We start from the raw sequence: 16,227 nt of genomic DNA, 5'->3' as shown, positions 1-16,227 counted from the left end.
AGTGCAGACGCGGCTGGGGACTGGCTGGGAGCTCTGCCTGCAGCCCTCGTGCAGGATTCACGGGGTGAAGCCAACTGAGCTCCTGAACCAGATCGGGACTTGGAGAACTTGTATATCTAGCCTGAGGATTGTATGTGCACCAATCAGCAATCTGTGCCTAGCTCAGGGTTTGTAAATACACCAATCAGCACTCTGTGTCTAGCTCAAGGTTTGTACATACACCAATCAGCACTCTGTGTCTAGCTCAAGGTTTGTACATACACCAGTTGGTACACAGTATCTAGCTAATTCTGTATCTAGCTAACTAGCACTCTGTGAGTCTGTGTCTAGCTCAAGCATTGTAAATGCACCAGTCAGCAGGCTGTCAAAACAGACCTATCGGAGCTCTGTAAAATAGACCAATCAGCTCTCTGTCAGATGGACCAATCAGCTGATGTGGGTGGGGCCAGATAAGGGAATAAAAGCAGGCTACCCAAGCTAGCTAGTGGCAACCGCTCGGGTCACCTTCTGTATTATGGAAGCTTTGTTCTTTCGCTCTTCGCAATAAATCTTGCTGCTGTTCATTCTTTGGGTCCGCGCTGCCTTTATGAGCTGTAACACTCACCGCGAAGGTCTACAGCTTCACTTCTGAAGCCAACGAGACCACGAACCCACCGGGAAGAAGGAGCAACTCCAGATGCGCTGCCTTTAAGAGCTCTTAACACTCACCGCAGAGGTCTGCAGCTTCACTCCTGACAGTGAGACCTGACATGAACCCACCAGAAGGAAGAAGCTCCAGAAACATCTGAGCGTCTGAAGGAACAAATTCGGGATGCACCATCTTTAAGAACTGCAACACTCACCGCAAAGGTTCGCAGCTTCATTCTTGAAGTCAGTGAGACCAAGAACCCACCAATTCTGGACACACAACTATTGGTTTTCTCCTTGTGTATTAAATATTGCGCCTTTCCCCTTCAAATTGAAAGACCCCTTTCATGGTTCACTGTGATTCCCTAAACACAGGCCCAATCTGTGTCTGGATGCTCGTCTCTGTTTCATGGGTCTGTGTCCTGGAGCTGCACCATCTGTTTGAATTATGGAACCTTATTTAGCTACTATATTTTAATATCCTGCAGGCAAATAAGCCTCGAGAGATATTTTCATTTTTCATTTACTTTCAACAATTCTTACACATTTGTTTTTCCATATGAGCTTTCAAAAGACTTTGTCCGATTCCTAGACACATGGAATTCAGGTTGCAGTTACACTAGTTACACACTCTCCATAGGGAGGGGCCCACATCACAGCCCCCACAGAGAAGCAGCAAAGGTCCCAGAAGCCAGACTCTCCACCATGGCCAGGAAGTGGCACACAGCCCCCCTTCGCCAGGTGTGCACCAGCCCCAGCCCTCACAGACACCAGCAGGGGCTCGGCCCAAACCTTCCTGGGCAGAAGAGACAGGGCCTGTGTCCCTGGAAAAGTCACCGTCCCGTACTCCACAGCCAGGGGACGAAGGACTTCCCTGGATCTGGACAAGGCCCTGTTGGTAGTTATCACACCTGCAGAGAATTCATGTAGACTTTTGCTTAGTTCAGCAGTCGAGGTGTACGGCTTACTGGGAAAAGTTCATTCCCTTTCAAACAATCCATTAAGTCTTCTATGAAATTGCTTTTCTTACAAGGGTGATTGGCAAAACTACTGTGTAGATCCGAAGCACTTGGATTTCACTTTGAATTATCGCGTAACTGTGGTCTTTTGAGTAAAATATAAAAATGCTTTCTCTATGATGCATTTTGGACAAGATTAATAAAAACATAACTATAAGCAGAATGCAAACTTTCTCTCTAAAACCATAATGAAAAACTAAAGTTGTGTAACGATTGCCAAATCAACGTATATACATTGTAGAAAATGAGGGAATAGCAAAGATTCCCAGGTAAAAATGAAAGTCACCTGACCCACCTGAAGCCCCTGTGACATGTGTGACGTGGTGTTTTATAAAATTACAGTCACCTTGTAGCTGAGTGTAGCCCAACTACACTGACTGAGGACACAACCTGTCCAAGGCTCTGGTCTAGGGCGGAGCTCGCACACTGCGGGAGGCACTGCTTTACAGAATCCAAGTGGGAAGGAGTCCTGGTCCTTTACACCAGAAACTCCTTCTGCTTCCCAATGTGCAGTAACCCGGGAGCACTCACACAACTTCCCGGGAGCTGCTAGTCTCCAGGTTCTGAGACACGTGGGCCCCAGCAGTGGTGCTTACAGGACACTCTGTGGCCTCCAGTGCTGCCCTGAGCCTCCCACAAAGCTGAGATGTGTTTCTCTCCTTTTGCTTGCCCCACCAGAGTCAATGCCAGGGACTCCCTGCAGATTTACAGGCGCCCCAGTCCGTTCTCCAGTACTGTTCACCCGGAAGGGGGTTGGACGGCACGGGTAAGTTGCAGTCACGAGTGCTGTCCCCCGAGGACAGGGCCGTGTGGAGAATGTGTGGTCTGAGGTCCCCCCAGCTGAGGTTAAGGCAGTATTCAGAATGGAAGCACTCTGTGTCCAAGGGTGCTGCTCCCATGGGAATGATGGGGGGAGCGCAGAAGAGAGATGGAGTAAGAGGCAGGAACGTTTCCCAGCTGTGGGTGAGAGACACAGACGGGTACCAAAGCGGGAGCCCCCAGCACTGGAGCGCCACCGTCAGGCTGCGGTGATGGGCAGATGCCCAGGGCAGTCTCTGAAGTGCCCAGAAGACACAGCGAGGGATAGTGCTGTCATAAAGGATGGAGGGAAATTGTTAGCCATGGTAGAAGCCACGTACTATGTTTTTAAAATAAAATGCTGAGGAAGGACTGTGTATAGGAGACAGATGGGGATAGAGATGTGTGTGTGGACACATGTGCAGGTATGTCGGGGTGTGTGTTTGTGTGGGTGTGGTTTTGTGTGTGGTGTGTGGTCACATGTATATGTGTGTGAATGGTGTGTGTGTGTTACATGGACTCTGTGTCTGTCCTTCACAGGAAAAGACCAGCACAGTGCTGGCTTTAGGGCCACGTATTTCTGTTCCTGCTCTGGGGCTGGATTCCAGTGGTTTTATCTGCGTCACTATTTATTTTTAGAGATGGGATCTCACTCTGTCACCCAGGATGGATTGCAGTGGTGGGATCAGGGCTCACTGCAGCCTCCTCCTCCCGGGCTGAAGTGTTCTTTCTACCTCAGCCTCCCGAGTAGCTGAAAGTACAGGAGTGTGCCACCACACCCAGCCAATTTATTTTTTATTTCTTAAGAGATGGGGTCTCACTCTGTTCCCCACGTTGGTTTGGAACTTCTGGTCTCAAGCAAGCCTCTGGCCTCAGCCTCCCATGGCAGTGAGATTACAAGCATGAGCCACTGTGCTAGGCTGTGGGGAAATTCTTTTGAGCAGGCTTTGTGAGGCGGCCAACTTCTGGAGGTTACAGGTGACTTCCCCTTCTCTGTGGGGCGGGGCCTCCTCACCACACTTCCCCAGACTTCAGGGAACAGCCTCTTGAGACTTGGAAGTGAAAAGGGATCAGCCCAGCCTGGAGGAACAGCGACGCTGGCGTCCAAGCCCTGTGCTTTGCCTGCACTTCCAGAGAAGATTTGGAGACACACTCAGTGGAAACCGATCGAGCCCCCAGCCCTCCCCCACCCAGACTCAGCCACCAAAGTTCCCTCACTCCATGTGGCACACGGGCTCACAGGATTTTCTCTGTCTGCGATCGTCCGCGTGGACACCTGCTGCCCAGGTGCAATCGTGAGTCCCTCGGTCTCTCCACAGCGTCTCGCTGTAGATGATGATTTACAGTCACTCTCGCGTGAAGCCACGTGACGCCTGGTCTGAAGCAGAGAAGATCCGCTCAGCATGAGGTTGAATCCCAAGCCCGCATCTCTGTGGGCTACAGGACAATCCTATAAAAATGACTCCCTTGGTTCATTGTTCACATCGGGGAGGAGAATTCCGTCTGAGTGACTTCACTGGCACCCACGTCCGTGGCACAGCCCTGTGCTGCGCTCCACAGACCTGCAGTCCATCGCCTCCCCTCGGAGTGGGCCTGCGGCTGCAGACAGCATTGTCCCAAGAAGACAGCCGGAGTAGATGAATGGAACAAACTGGAAACTCCGGAAACAAGCCCTTCTTAACATTTCTGCTGTTTGGCTTAAATGGAAGGTGCCAAGACAAGGCAATGGGGAGAAATGGAAGCATTTCTAATGAATGTGCTGCAGCAGCTTGATAACCAGATGCCAAACACTCACAGCTCAGTTCCACATAGAAAGCAATGCAGAATCCATCACAGACCTCATATTAAGAGGGAATAACATTACTACAAAAATCATAGAATGTCTTTGTGATGTTTTAGGCAAACTTCTATTTACGCCAAAAACAAATTTTCAAAAAAAAGATACATTTGATTTTAAACATTTAAAATTATTCTTTCAATTGTCACCATTAAGAGAATGAAAATATAAGCCACAGACTGAAATAAAATGTTTGCAAGTCGTATACTTGGATCGGGAATATTTAAAGAATCGTGAAAACTCAACAATAAGAAAACAGCTCAGTTTTTAAATGAGCAAATGAGTTGAGCATACTCTTCACCAAGGCAACCATATCCGCGAGAAATAAAGCACACAAAATAGTGCTCAACATCATTTGACAACAGGGAACCACAAAAGATAGCGCTGCACCCCTATTAGAATGGCTACAAAAACGAGTAACGATACCACCCAGGCACGGTGGTTCACACCTGAAATCCCAGAGCTTTGGGTAGCCCATGAGGCAGGAGGATGCCTTCAGGCCTGGAGATAGAGATGAGTCTGGGCAACATAGCAAGACCCTGTCTCTTAAAAAAAATAATAATTAAAAAGAAGGTGATGACTACCAAGTGTTGGTGAAGACATCGGAGAATTGGAAGTCTCATCCATTCCTCGTGGGGATGAAAGATGATGCCACATCGGCAGGCACTCTGGCAAAGCTTCAGATGCGGAGCATATATTATCATGTGACCCAGCACTCCCACTCCCAGGTTCTTACCCAAGAGCATGGAAACAGCATGTGTGCACACGTAGCAGGTGTTTTGCTTTGCTATAGATTCCGCAAGAAGGAACCACACATGGGGTGTTGGAACAAGAAATGTATTTTCTCACATATCTGGAAGCTGGAAGTCCCAGAGCACAGTGTCTGCAGGGTTGGTTTCTCTCAAGGCCTCTCTCCTTGCCTTGTAGTTGGCCACCTGTTCTCTGTGTCCTCCCACAGTCTTCCTCTATTTGTGTGTCTGTCATAATCTCCCCTTCTTAAAAGGACACCAGTCACTCTGGATAGGGCTCACCCTAATAGCCTCATCTAACGTCAGTTACCTCTTTCAAGACTCTGTCTCCTCATACAGTCAGATTCTAGGTCACTGGGTGTCAGTATGTCAACCTGTGAATTTGGAGGAGGATATAGTTCAGCCCATAATACAAGGATTGGGAGGAAGGGTGCTGTGCCACCACTGAGATCCTATTCCATGATCCAGGCATCCTTGAAGTACCATTACTCTGAAATGACTAGTAATGAACTTGAATTTAAGCTCAACGTCAACAAGGTCTTTGTTCATCCTGTGAATTGTGCTTCACTTCCCCACAGGAAGCCGATGATGAACCGAGTCTATCTTCACTTGGGTAAGTTCATAAGCTTAATGGGAATGTTTTACCTATCTGTACCAGAGTCGTGTGGTTGGCCTCACAACCAGGGTTTCCAAAAGCCTCTTTGAGCCAGTGTTGTGCCATGTAGGTCATTTTATTTTAGAGGCTAAGAGTCAAAGGTCACACACATTTTCAATCTTCACAGACTCTTTATGATGACTTTCCCAAAAGGATGGCGCAGTTCACCCTTCCTTCAACTGTGTCACTCTTTCATCCTGAGATACTAACTTTAGTTTTATTCAAATAAAATGTAATATTTCCATATGCATTTCTTTACTACCTGTAAGACAGCATTTTTTCATGTTTTGACCATTTTACAGTTTTTCTTGTGTGAATTTATGATTTGGATTATCAAACGCAACAGCTCTTTGTGTATTAGAAACCCTATGGGATCTTTCACAGTGTAGAGGTTGCGAACTTTTCTGGAGCCAAATTTGTTAACATTTCTTTTTCTCTTGCTTTAAAAAGCCCTCATTACTCTAAGGTTGTATAAATATTCTCCAATATTCTTTGCTTATATAGTTACATATATTTTTTATTTTTTGAGATGGAGTCTCACTCTGTCGCGCAGGCTGGAGTGCAGTGGCGCGGTCTCGGATCCCTGCAAGCTCCACCTCCCGTGTTCACACCATTCTCCTGCCTCAGCCTCCCCAGTAGGTGGCACTACCAGCTACCCAGCAGCCGCCACCACACCCAGCTAATTTTTTTTTTTTTTGTATTTTTAGTAGAGATGGGGTTTCGCCATGTTAGTCAGGATGGTCTCCATCTCCTGACCTCGTGATCCACCCGCCTCGGCCTCCCAAAGTGCTGGGATTACAGACGTGAGCCACTGCGCCCAGCCTAGTTATATTTCTTTTCTTTCTTTTTTTCTTTTTCTTTTTTACTATATTTCAATGAAGTTTTGAGGAACTAGGTGTTTGGTTGCACGGAGATTTTCATGTTGATTTCTGAGATTTTGGTGTACCCACCACCCGAGCAGTGTATACTGTATCCAATGTGCAGTCTTTTATCCGTCACCCTCCTCCCACCATTCCCTCTGCGTCCCAAAAGCCCATTACATCATTCTTTTGTCTTTGCATCATCATAACTTAGCTCCCACTTATAAGTGAGATAGTACAATGTTTGGTTTTTCATTCTTGGGTTAGTTCTCTTAGAATAATGGTCCGCAACTCCACCCAGGTTGTGTGAGTGCCGATATTTCATTCCTCTTTTTGGCTGAGTAGTATTCCGTGGTATGTACATATGTACAGATCACAAGAATATGTCACATTTTCTTTATCCATTGATTTGTTTTAAGCTGCTTTCATATTTTTGCAATTGCAAACTATGCTGCTATAAACATGTGGGTGCAAGTATCTTTTTCGTAAGATAAGTTCTTTTCTTCTGGGTAGGTAGCCAGTAGTGGGATTATTGGATCAAATGATAGTTCTACCTTTAGTTCTTTACAGAATCTCCATACTGTGTTTTATAGTAGTTGTACTAGTTGACGTTCCCACCAGCGGTGTAAAAGTGTTCTGTCTTCACCACATCGAAGCCAACGTCTGTTATTTCTTTATTTTTTAAATTATGGCCATTCTTCCAGGAGTAAGGTGGTATGACATTGTGGATTTTATTTGCATTTTCCTGTTAATTCGTGATGTTCAGCATTTTTTCATATGCTTGTTGGCCATTTGTATATCTTCTTTTGAGGATTGTCTCTTCATGAACTCTGCCTACTTTTTGATGGGGTGGGTTGGTTGTTTTGTTTTGTTTTGTTTTGTTTTTGTCTGTCACCCAGGCTGGAGTGCCGTGGCATGTTCTTGGCTCACTGAAGCCTCCGCCTCCCGAGTTGAAGCTATTCTCCTGACTCTGGCTCACAAGTAGCTAGGATTACAGGCACCCACCAGCACGCCCAGCTAATTTTTGTATTGTTAGCAGAGGCAAGGTTTTGCCATGTTGGCCAGGCTGGTCTTGAACTCTTGACTTCAAGTGATCCGCCCACCCCAGCCTCCGAAAGGACTGGGATTACAGGCATGAGCCACCGCACCCAACTGGATGATTAGATTTTTTTTCTTGTGGATTTGAGTTTATTTTAGATTCTGGATATTAGTCCTTTGTCGGATGTATAGATTGTGAATATTTTCTTCCTTTCTATGAGTTCTATTTAGTCTGCTTATTACTTGTTTGACTGCGCAGAAGGTATTTAGGATAAAGTAAAAATAAATTAAGATAAAGTGCATCTATTTATCTTTGTTCTTGTTGCATTCGCTTTTGAATTCTTAGTCATGAGCTATTTGCCTAAGTCAATGCCTAGAAAAGTTTTTCTGATGATATCTTGTAGATTTTTGTTTGCTTTCAGGCAGGTCTCAGATTTAAGTATTTGATCCATCCTCAGTTCATGTTTGTCAGAAGTGCAAGGTGGGGATCCAGCTTCATTCTTCCACATGTGGCTTGTGAATTATCCCAGCGCCAATGGATCGAATAGGGTGTCCTTTCCCCACTTGATGATTTTTGTTTGTTTGTTGAAGATCAATTGGCAGTAAGTATTTGGCTTTATTTTCGTGTTGTCTATTCTGTTCTATTGATCTACATGCCTATTTCTGTATTAGTACCCTGCTGTTTTGGTAACTCTAGTTTTGTAGTATAGTTTGACTTCAGGTAATGTGATGCCTCCAGATTTGTTCTTTTTGATGTAATCTTCCTTGGCTATCTGGGGTCTTTTTTGGTTCCATATGAATTTTAGGATTGTTTTTTCTAATTCTGTGGAGAATGATGATTTTATTTTGAAGGGAATTACGTTGAATTTATAGATCACTTTGGCAGTAGGGTCATTTTCACAATAGTAATTCTACCCATCCACGAGCCTGGGATGTGTTTCCATTTATTTGCATTGTCTGTATTCACTTTCGGCAGGTTTTTGTAGTTTCCTTGTCGAGATCTTTCTCTTTTTGGGTTGGGTACATTCCTAAGTTTTATTTATTTATTTATTTTTTTATTTTTCCAGCTGTTGCAAAAGGGGTTAACTTCTTCATTTGATTCTCAGCTTAGTCATTGTTGGCACATAGCAATGTTACTGATTTGTGTTCATTGATTTTGTATCCTGAAACTTTACTGAATTCATTTATCAGATTTAGGAGCTTTTTGGATGGGTCTTTATAGAGTTTTCTGGGTATACGACCATATCATCATTGAACAGGACAGTTTTACTTCCTGTTTACCAATTTGGATGCTTTTTCTTTCTCTTGTCTGATTGCTCTGGCTAGGCCTTCCAGTACTGTGTCAAAGGGAAGTGGTGAAAGTGGGCATCCTTGTCTTATTCCAGTTCTGAGGGGCAATGTTTTCAACTTTTCCCCATTCAGTATAATGTTGGCTGTGGGTTTGTCATAGAGGGCTTTTATAACCTTGAGGTATGTCCCTTCTGTGCTGATTTTGGTGAGTTTCCTCTTTATAAAGGGATGGCAGATTTTGTCAAATGCTTTTTCCGCATCTATTATGATGATCTCTGATTTTTTGTTTTTATTTCTGCTTATGTGAAGTGTCCCATTTATTGACTTGCATATATTAAATCATTCCTGCATACCTGGTATGAAACCTACTTGACCATGGTGTTTTATCTTTTTGATATGCTGTTTGATTCAGTTAGCTAATATTTTGTTGAGGAATTTTGCATCTATATTCATGAGGGATATTGATCTGTAGTTTTCTCTTTTTGCTGTGTCCTTTCCTGGTTTGGGTATTAAGGTGAAACTGGCTTCCTAGAATGATTTATGGAGGATTCCCTCTTCATCTTTTGTAATAATTTCCATGAGATTGGTACCAGTCTTTCTTTGGATGCCTGATAGACTTCAGCTGTGAATACATCCTGGATATTTTAGTTGGTAATCTTTTTATTGCTGTTTCAATCTTGCTACTTGTTATTAATCTGTTTAGAGTTTCTGTTTCTTCCTGATTTGATCTAGGTGGGTTGTATATTTCCAGGAAGTTATCCATCTCCTCTAGATTTTCTAGTTTGTGTGCATAACGGTATTCTTATTGGCCTTAAATGATCCTTTGTATTCCTGTTATATCAGTTGTACTATCTCTTATTTCATTCTAATTGAGCTTATTTGGATCTTTTTTTCTCTTTTCTTGGTTAATCTTGCTAACGTTCTATGAATTTTGTTTGTCTTTTCAGAAAACCAGCTTGTTAATTTATCTTTTGTAGTATTTTTGTTTGTTTGTTTGAATTTCATTTAGTTCAGCTCTGATATTTGTTATTACTTTTCTTCTGCTGGGTTTGAGTTTGATTTGTTCTTGTTTCTCTGGTTACTTCAGGTGTGACCTTCGATTGTTTGTGCTCTATCCGTCTTTTTGATGTGGCCTTTTAATGCTTTGAACATTCCTTTTAGCATCGCTTTTGCTGTGTCCTAGAAGTTTTGAGAAGTTGTGTCACGGTTATCATTCAGTTTGAAGAATTTTTAAATTTCCCTCTTGAGTTCATTGTCGACCCAAAGATCATTCAGAAGCAATTATTTAATTTCTACATATTTGTGTAATTTCGTGGGTTCCTTTAGGAGTTAATTACCAATTTTATTCCCCTGTGGTCTGAAAAGATACTTGATGTAATTTTGATTTTCTTAAATTCATTGAGACTTGTTTTGTGGCCTATCGTATGATGTGTCTTGGAGAATGTTCCATGTACTGATGAAAAGAATGTACATTCTGCAGTTGTTGGGTAGAATGTTCTGTAAATATCAAGTCCTTTTGTTCTAGGATATAATTTAAGTTCATTGTTTCTTTGTTGACTTTCTGTCTTGACGACCTGTCTACTGCTGTCAGTGGAGCATTGAGTCCATCACTGTAGTTGTGTTTTTATCTGTCCCATTTCTTATGTCTAGTAGTAATTGTTTTATAAATTTGGGAGGTCCCTCGTTAAGTGCATGTATATTTAGGATTGTGATATTTTCCTTTTGGAGTGATTCTTTTATCATTGTATAATATTGCTCTTTGTCTTTCTTAACTGTGTGGCTTTAAAGTCTGTTGAGTCTGGTATCAGAATAGTTCCTCCTGCCTGCTGTTAGTTTCCATTTGTTTCACATCTCTTATCCACCCCTTCACCTTAAGTTTATTTCAGTCCTTATACATTAGGTGCATCCCTTGAAGACAGCAGATACTTGGTTGGTGGATTTTTCTCCATTCTTCCACTGTGTATTTTTTAGATGATGGTTTTAGGCCATTTACATTCAATGTTAGCATTTGGATGTGAGGTACTGTTTTATTGATCGTGCTAGTTGTTGCCTGAATACCTTGGTTTTTTTCTTTGTGTTTCTGTTTTCTCAGTCCTGTGAGATTTATGCTTTAAGGAGGTTCTATTTTAGTGTATTTTGAGGTTTTATTTTAAGATTTGGAACTCCTTTTAGCGTTTCTTGTAGGACTGACTTGGTAGTGGCTAGTTCTCTCAGCATGTATTTTTCTGAAACAGACATTATCTCTACTTCATTTAGGAAACATAGTTTTGCTGAATACAAAATTATTAACTGTTAATTATTTTGTTTGAAGAGGCTAGAGATAGGACCCCAATCCCTTCTAGTGTGTAGAATTTTTGCTGAGAAATCTGCTGCTAGTATGAGAGGTTTTCCTTTAGAGGTTACCTGATATTTTGCATCACAGCTCTTATGATTCTTTCATTTGTCTTGACTTTAGATAACCTGATGACTATGTGCCGCAGTGATGATCTTTTTGCAATGAATTTCCCAGGCATTCTTTGAGCTTCTTGTCTTTGGCTGTCTAGAAGTCTAGCAAGGCCAGGGAAGGTTTCCTTGATTACTTCCTCAAATAAGTTTTCCAAACGTGTAGATTTGTGTGCTTTGTCAGGAACACTGTTTTTAGGTTTGGCTGCTTAACATAATCCCTAAGTTCTTGGAGGCTTTGTTCTTTTTTAAAATTGTTTTTTTCCTCTTTGTCTCTCTGGGTTATTTAAAAAGCCTTGTTTTTGAGTTCTGAAGTTCTTTCTTCTACTTGTTAGATCCTGCTATTGAAAGTTTCCAGTGCATTTTGTATTTCTCTTAGTGCATCTTTCATTCCAGAAGTTGTGACTGTATTTTCTTTAGGATCTCTATTTCCCTGGAGCATTTTTCATCTATATCCTGTATTGATTTTTTAAATTCTGAGGTTGGTTATCACCTTTCTTTGGTTTCTCCTTGAGTAGTTTAAAAATCAACCTTCTGAATTCTTTCCAGCAATTCCTATGTTCTTCTTGGTTTGGATCTATTGCTGGGGAGCCAGTGTAGTCTTTTGAGGGTGGACTAGAACCCTGTTTAGGTTCCACTTGTCTGATTCCTTCTCATTAGTATAGATTATTTCAGCGGGAAAATCTGGAACTCAAGGCCACTGGTCAGATTCTTTAGTCCTATGGGGTGGTCCCTGATTTGTGCACTCCCCTTCCCCTAGAGATGGAGCTTCCTGCAAACCAGACAGCAGTGATTGCTATTGTTCTTCTGGGTCTCTCCACCCAGCAGGGCTACCAGGCTGGTGCTGGGGAATATCTGCACAGAGGCCTGTAATGTGATCCGTCCTCAGGTCTCCCAGCTGTGGATGGCAGCACCTGCCGCGGTGGAGGCGAAAGGGGACTGAAGTGGACTCTGTGGGGGTCCTCGGCTGTCGACGGGTTTACTGTGCTGACTTTCTCAGAGGCTGGTTATTCTAGCAGTGAAGTTATCACGTGGACAGACTCAGGACCTCTGGTTATCCAGGATGCTGCAGGAGGTGGAATTAGCTCTCGTTTTCTCCTTCCAAGGAGCAGGGTTGTTCTGTCATGAGTTGCTGTTATGTCCCGAGCTGGTTGGCCTCCAGCCGGGAGGTAGCACTTTCGAGAGGGCAGCAAAACTGTCACCTGTCCTGTGGAATCGCAGCAGCCTGCGGCTTCTTTCAAGGCTCTGTGATTTGTTGTTATTTTTCTGGTACGGTCCTGTGGTGGTTCCTGGGGCAAAAGTCCACAGCGTGAGTCTCCACATGCTGTTCTCTCTGTCCTGGTGGGAGCTGCACGTCAGCACTGTCTCCCATCTGCCATCGGCCCTGCACGCTTTCACTTGCTTCCCAAAACAGTTGTGTTGTGTGGTGGAGATCAGAAGGGTAGTTCACACCCCTTCAGCAGCAAACATGCCGTCCTGAATATTGAAACTAACTGGTTTCCATCCTGAATGCCTTGGCTGAGCCACCATCTCCTTGTTTCAGTGCTGGGCGCCACAGGCTTGGAGCTTTTTAGGCTCTGGGAGGAGGCGCAGTGGAAATTGAGGCCGCTCCAATGTCGCCTTGCACTGTTGGTACCTGGCCACCTTGCTGTCTCTGGCATCATGGAGAGTGCGGGCAGGAGACTCCTGGTCCTCTTCCTTCTCCTACTGCCCCGGGGGGAGCAGCAGAGATCAAAGGGGCTGGAGGAGGGTGAAGATATTATTCATATTTTGATTTGTTTCCTTTACATTTTGATTTTTCAGTCCAGTTGGGATTTATCATTGTAATCAGGGAGATAAGAGATAAGGTTATTTTATCCCACAAAGTAACTATTGGTTTTCACCTTGTGTGTTAAATATTGCACCTTTCCCCCTCAAATTGAAAGACCCCTTTTATGGTTCACCGTGTTTACCTAAACACAGGCAAATAACCCTCTAGAGATATTTTCATTTTTCATTTACTTTCAACAATTCTTACACATTTATTTTTTCCCTACAAGCTTTCAAATGACTTTGTCCAGTTCCTAGACACATGGAATTCAAGTTGCAGTTACTTTAGTTACACACTCTCCATAGGGAGGGGCCCACATCACAGCCCCCACAGAGAAGCAGCAAAGGTCCCAGAAGCCAGACTCTCCACCATGGCCAGGAAGTGGCACGCAGCCCCCCTTCCCCAGGTGTGCACCAGCCCCAGCCCTCACAGACACCAGCAGGGGCTCGGCCCAAACCTTCCTGGGCAGAAGAGACAGGGCCTGTGTCCCTGGAAAAGTCACCGTCCCTTACTCCACAGCCAGGGGATGGAGAGCTTCCCTGGATCTGGACAAGGCCCTGTTGGTAGTTATCACACCTGCAGAGAATGCATGGAGACTTTTGCTTAGTTCAGCAGTCGAGGTGTACGGCTTACTGGGAAAAGTTCATTCCCTTTCAAACGACCCATTAAGTCTTCTATGAAATTGCTTTTCTCAGAAGGGTGATTGGCAAAACTACTGTGTAGATCCGAAGCACTTGGATTTCACTTTGAACTACCGTGTAACTGTGGTCTTTTAAGTAAAATATAAAAATGCTTTCTCTATGATGCATTTTTATCAAAATTAATAGGAACATAACTATAACTAGACTTGCAAATGTTCACTCTAAAGCCAAAGCAAAAGGAAAAACTAAAATTGTGTAATGATTGCCATATCAATGTATATACATTGTAGAAATTTAGGGAATGGCAAAGATTCCTAGGCAAAAATGAAAGTCACCTGACCCACCTGAAGCCCCTGTGACATGTGTGACGTGGTGTTTTATAAAATTACAGTCACCTTGTAGCTGAGTGTAGCCCAACTACACTGACTGAGGACACAACCTGTCCAAGGCTCTGGTCTAGGGCGGGGCTGTCACACTGCGGGAGGCACTGCTTTACAGAATCCAAGTGGGAAGGAGTCCTGGTCCTTTACACCAAAAACTCCTTCTGTTTCCCACTGTGCAGTAACCCGGGAGCACTCACACAACCTCCCGGGAGCTGCTAGTCTCCAGGTTCTGAGACACGTGGGCCTCACAGCAGTGGTGCTTACAGGACACTCTGTGGCCTCCAGTGCTGCCCTGAGCCCCCAACAAAGCTGAGATGTGTTTCTCTCCTTTTGCTTGCCCCACCAGAGTCAATGCCAGGGACTCCCTGCAGATTTACAGGCGCCCCTCTCCGTTCTGCAGTACTGTTCACCCGGAAGGGGGTTCGACGGCACAGGTAAGTTGCAGTCACCAGCACTGGAACGCCAGGACAGGGCCGTGTGGAGAATGTGTGGTCTGAGGTCCCCCAAGCTGAGGTTAAGGCGGTATTCAGATGGAAGCACTCTGTGTCCAAGGGTGCTGCTCCCATGGGAATGATGGGGGGGGAGCGCAGAAGAGAGATGGAGTGAGAGGCAGGAACGTTTCCCAGCTGTGGGTGAGAGACACAGACGGGTACCAAAGCGGGAGCCCCCACACTGGAGCGCCACCGTCAGGCTGCGGTGATGGGCAGATGCCCAGGGCAGTCTCTGAAGTGCCCAGAAGACACAGCGAGGGACAGTGCTATGATAAAGAACAGAGGGAAATTGTTAGCCATGGCAGAATCCATGTACTATGTTTTTAAAATAAAATGCTGAGGAAGGACCGTGTATAGGAGACAGATGGGAATAGAAATGTGTGTGTGGACACATGTGCAGGTATGTGGGGGTGTGTGGTTACGTGGGTGTGGTTTTGTGTGTGGCGTGTGGTCACGTGTATATGTGTGAATGGTGTGTGTGTGTTACATGGACTCCGTGTCTGTGCTTCACAGGAAAAGACCAGCACGGCTGCTGGCTTTAGGGCCACGTATTTCTGTTCCTGCTCTGGGGCTGGATTCCAGTGGTTTCTGCTGGGTCATTATTTATTTTTTAGAGATGGGATCTTACTCCGTCACCCAGGATGGATTGCAGTGGTGGGATCAGGGCTCACTGCAGCCTCCACCTCCCGGGCTGAAGTGTTCTTTCTACCTCAGCCTCCCGAGTAGCTGAAAGTACAGGAGTGTGCCACCACACCCAGCCTTATTAAGAGAGGGGGTCTCACTCTGTTCCCCACGTTGGTTTGGAACTTCTGGTGTCAAGGAAGCCTCTGGCCTCAGCCTCCCATGGCAGTGAGATTACAAGCATGAGCCACTGTGCTAGGCTGTGGGGAAATTCTTTTGAGCAGGCTTTGTGAGGCGGCCAACTTCTGGAGGTTACAGGTGACTTCCCCTTCTCTGTGGGGCGGGGCCTCCTCACCACACTTCCCCAGACTTCAGGGAACAGGCTCTTGAGACTTGGAAGTGAAAAGGGATCAGCCCAGCCTGGAGGAACAGCGACACTGGCGTCCAAGCCCTGTGCTTTGCCTGCACTTCCAGCGAAGATTTGGAGATACACTCAGTGGAAACCGATCGAGGCCCCAGCCCTCCCCCACCCAGACTCAGCCACCAAAGTTCCCTCACTCCATGTGTCACACGGGCTCACGGGATTTTCTCTGCCTGCGATCGTCCACGTGGACGCCTGCTGCCCGGGTGCAATTGTGAGTCCCTCGGCGTCTCCGCAGCGTCTCACTGTAGATGATGATTTACAGTCACTCTCGCGTGAAGCCACGTGACGCCTGGTCTGAAGCAGAGAAGATCCGCTCAGCATGAGGTTGAATCCCAAGCCCGCATCTCTGTGGGCTACAGACAATCCTATGGAAGACACTCCGTTGGTTCATTGTTCACATCGGGGAGGAGAATTCCGTCTGAAAATGAGCGTGACTTCACTGGCACCCACGTCCGTGGCACAGCCCTGTGCTGCGCTCCACAGACCTGCAGTCCATCGCCTCCCCTCGGAGTGGGCCTGCGGCTGCAGACAGCATTGTCCCA

The 16,227-nt window shown here is 45.1% G+C and overlaps 1 protein-coding gene across 21 annotated transcripts in view; it reads left to right on the top strand.

The window, feature by feature from the left end:
- ZDHHC11 (zDHHC palmitoyltransferase 11) overlaps positions 1-16,227 on the top strand; it is a 141,764-nt gene that overhangs the window by 54,666 nt on the left and 70,871 nt on the right. For 13 of the 21 annotated variants that reach the window (XM_078004564.1, XM_078004562.1, XM_078004563.1 and 10 more), the window contains 3 exons: positions 2,325-2,412; positions 5,609-5,643; positions 14,496-14,583. In XM_078004564.1, coding sequence (XP_077860690.1) covers positions 2,325-2,412; positions 5,609-5,643; positions 14,496-14,583 — 211 coding nt within the window. The remainder of the gene's footprint in view (positions 1-2,324; positions 2,413-5,608; positions 5,644-14,495; positions 14,584-16,227) is intronic. The other 8 variants (XM_078004568.1, XM_078004569.1, XM_078004558.1 and 5 more) reach the window with 1 other exon arrangement.

Source organism: Macaca mulatta, chromosome 6 (assembly GCF_049350105.2).
Source record: "Macaca mulatta isolate MMU2019108-1 chromosome 6, T2T-MMU8v2.0, whole genome shotgun sequence".
NCBI classification, from domain to species: Eukaryota; Metazoa; Chordata; class Mammalia; order Primates; family Cercopithecidae; genus Macaca; species Macaca mulatta.
This window is presented reverse-complemented; position numbering and strand designations above follow the sequence as displayed.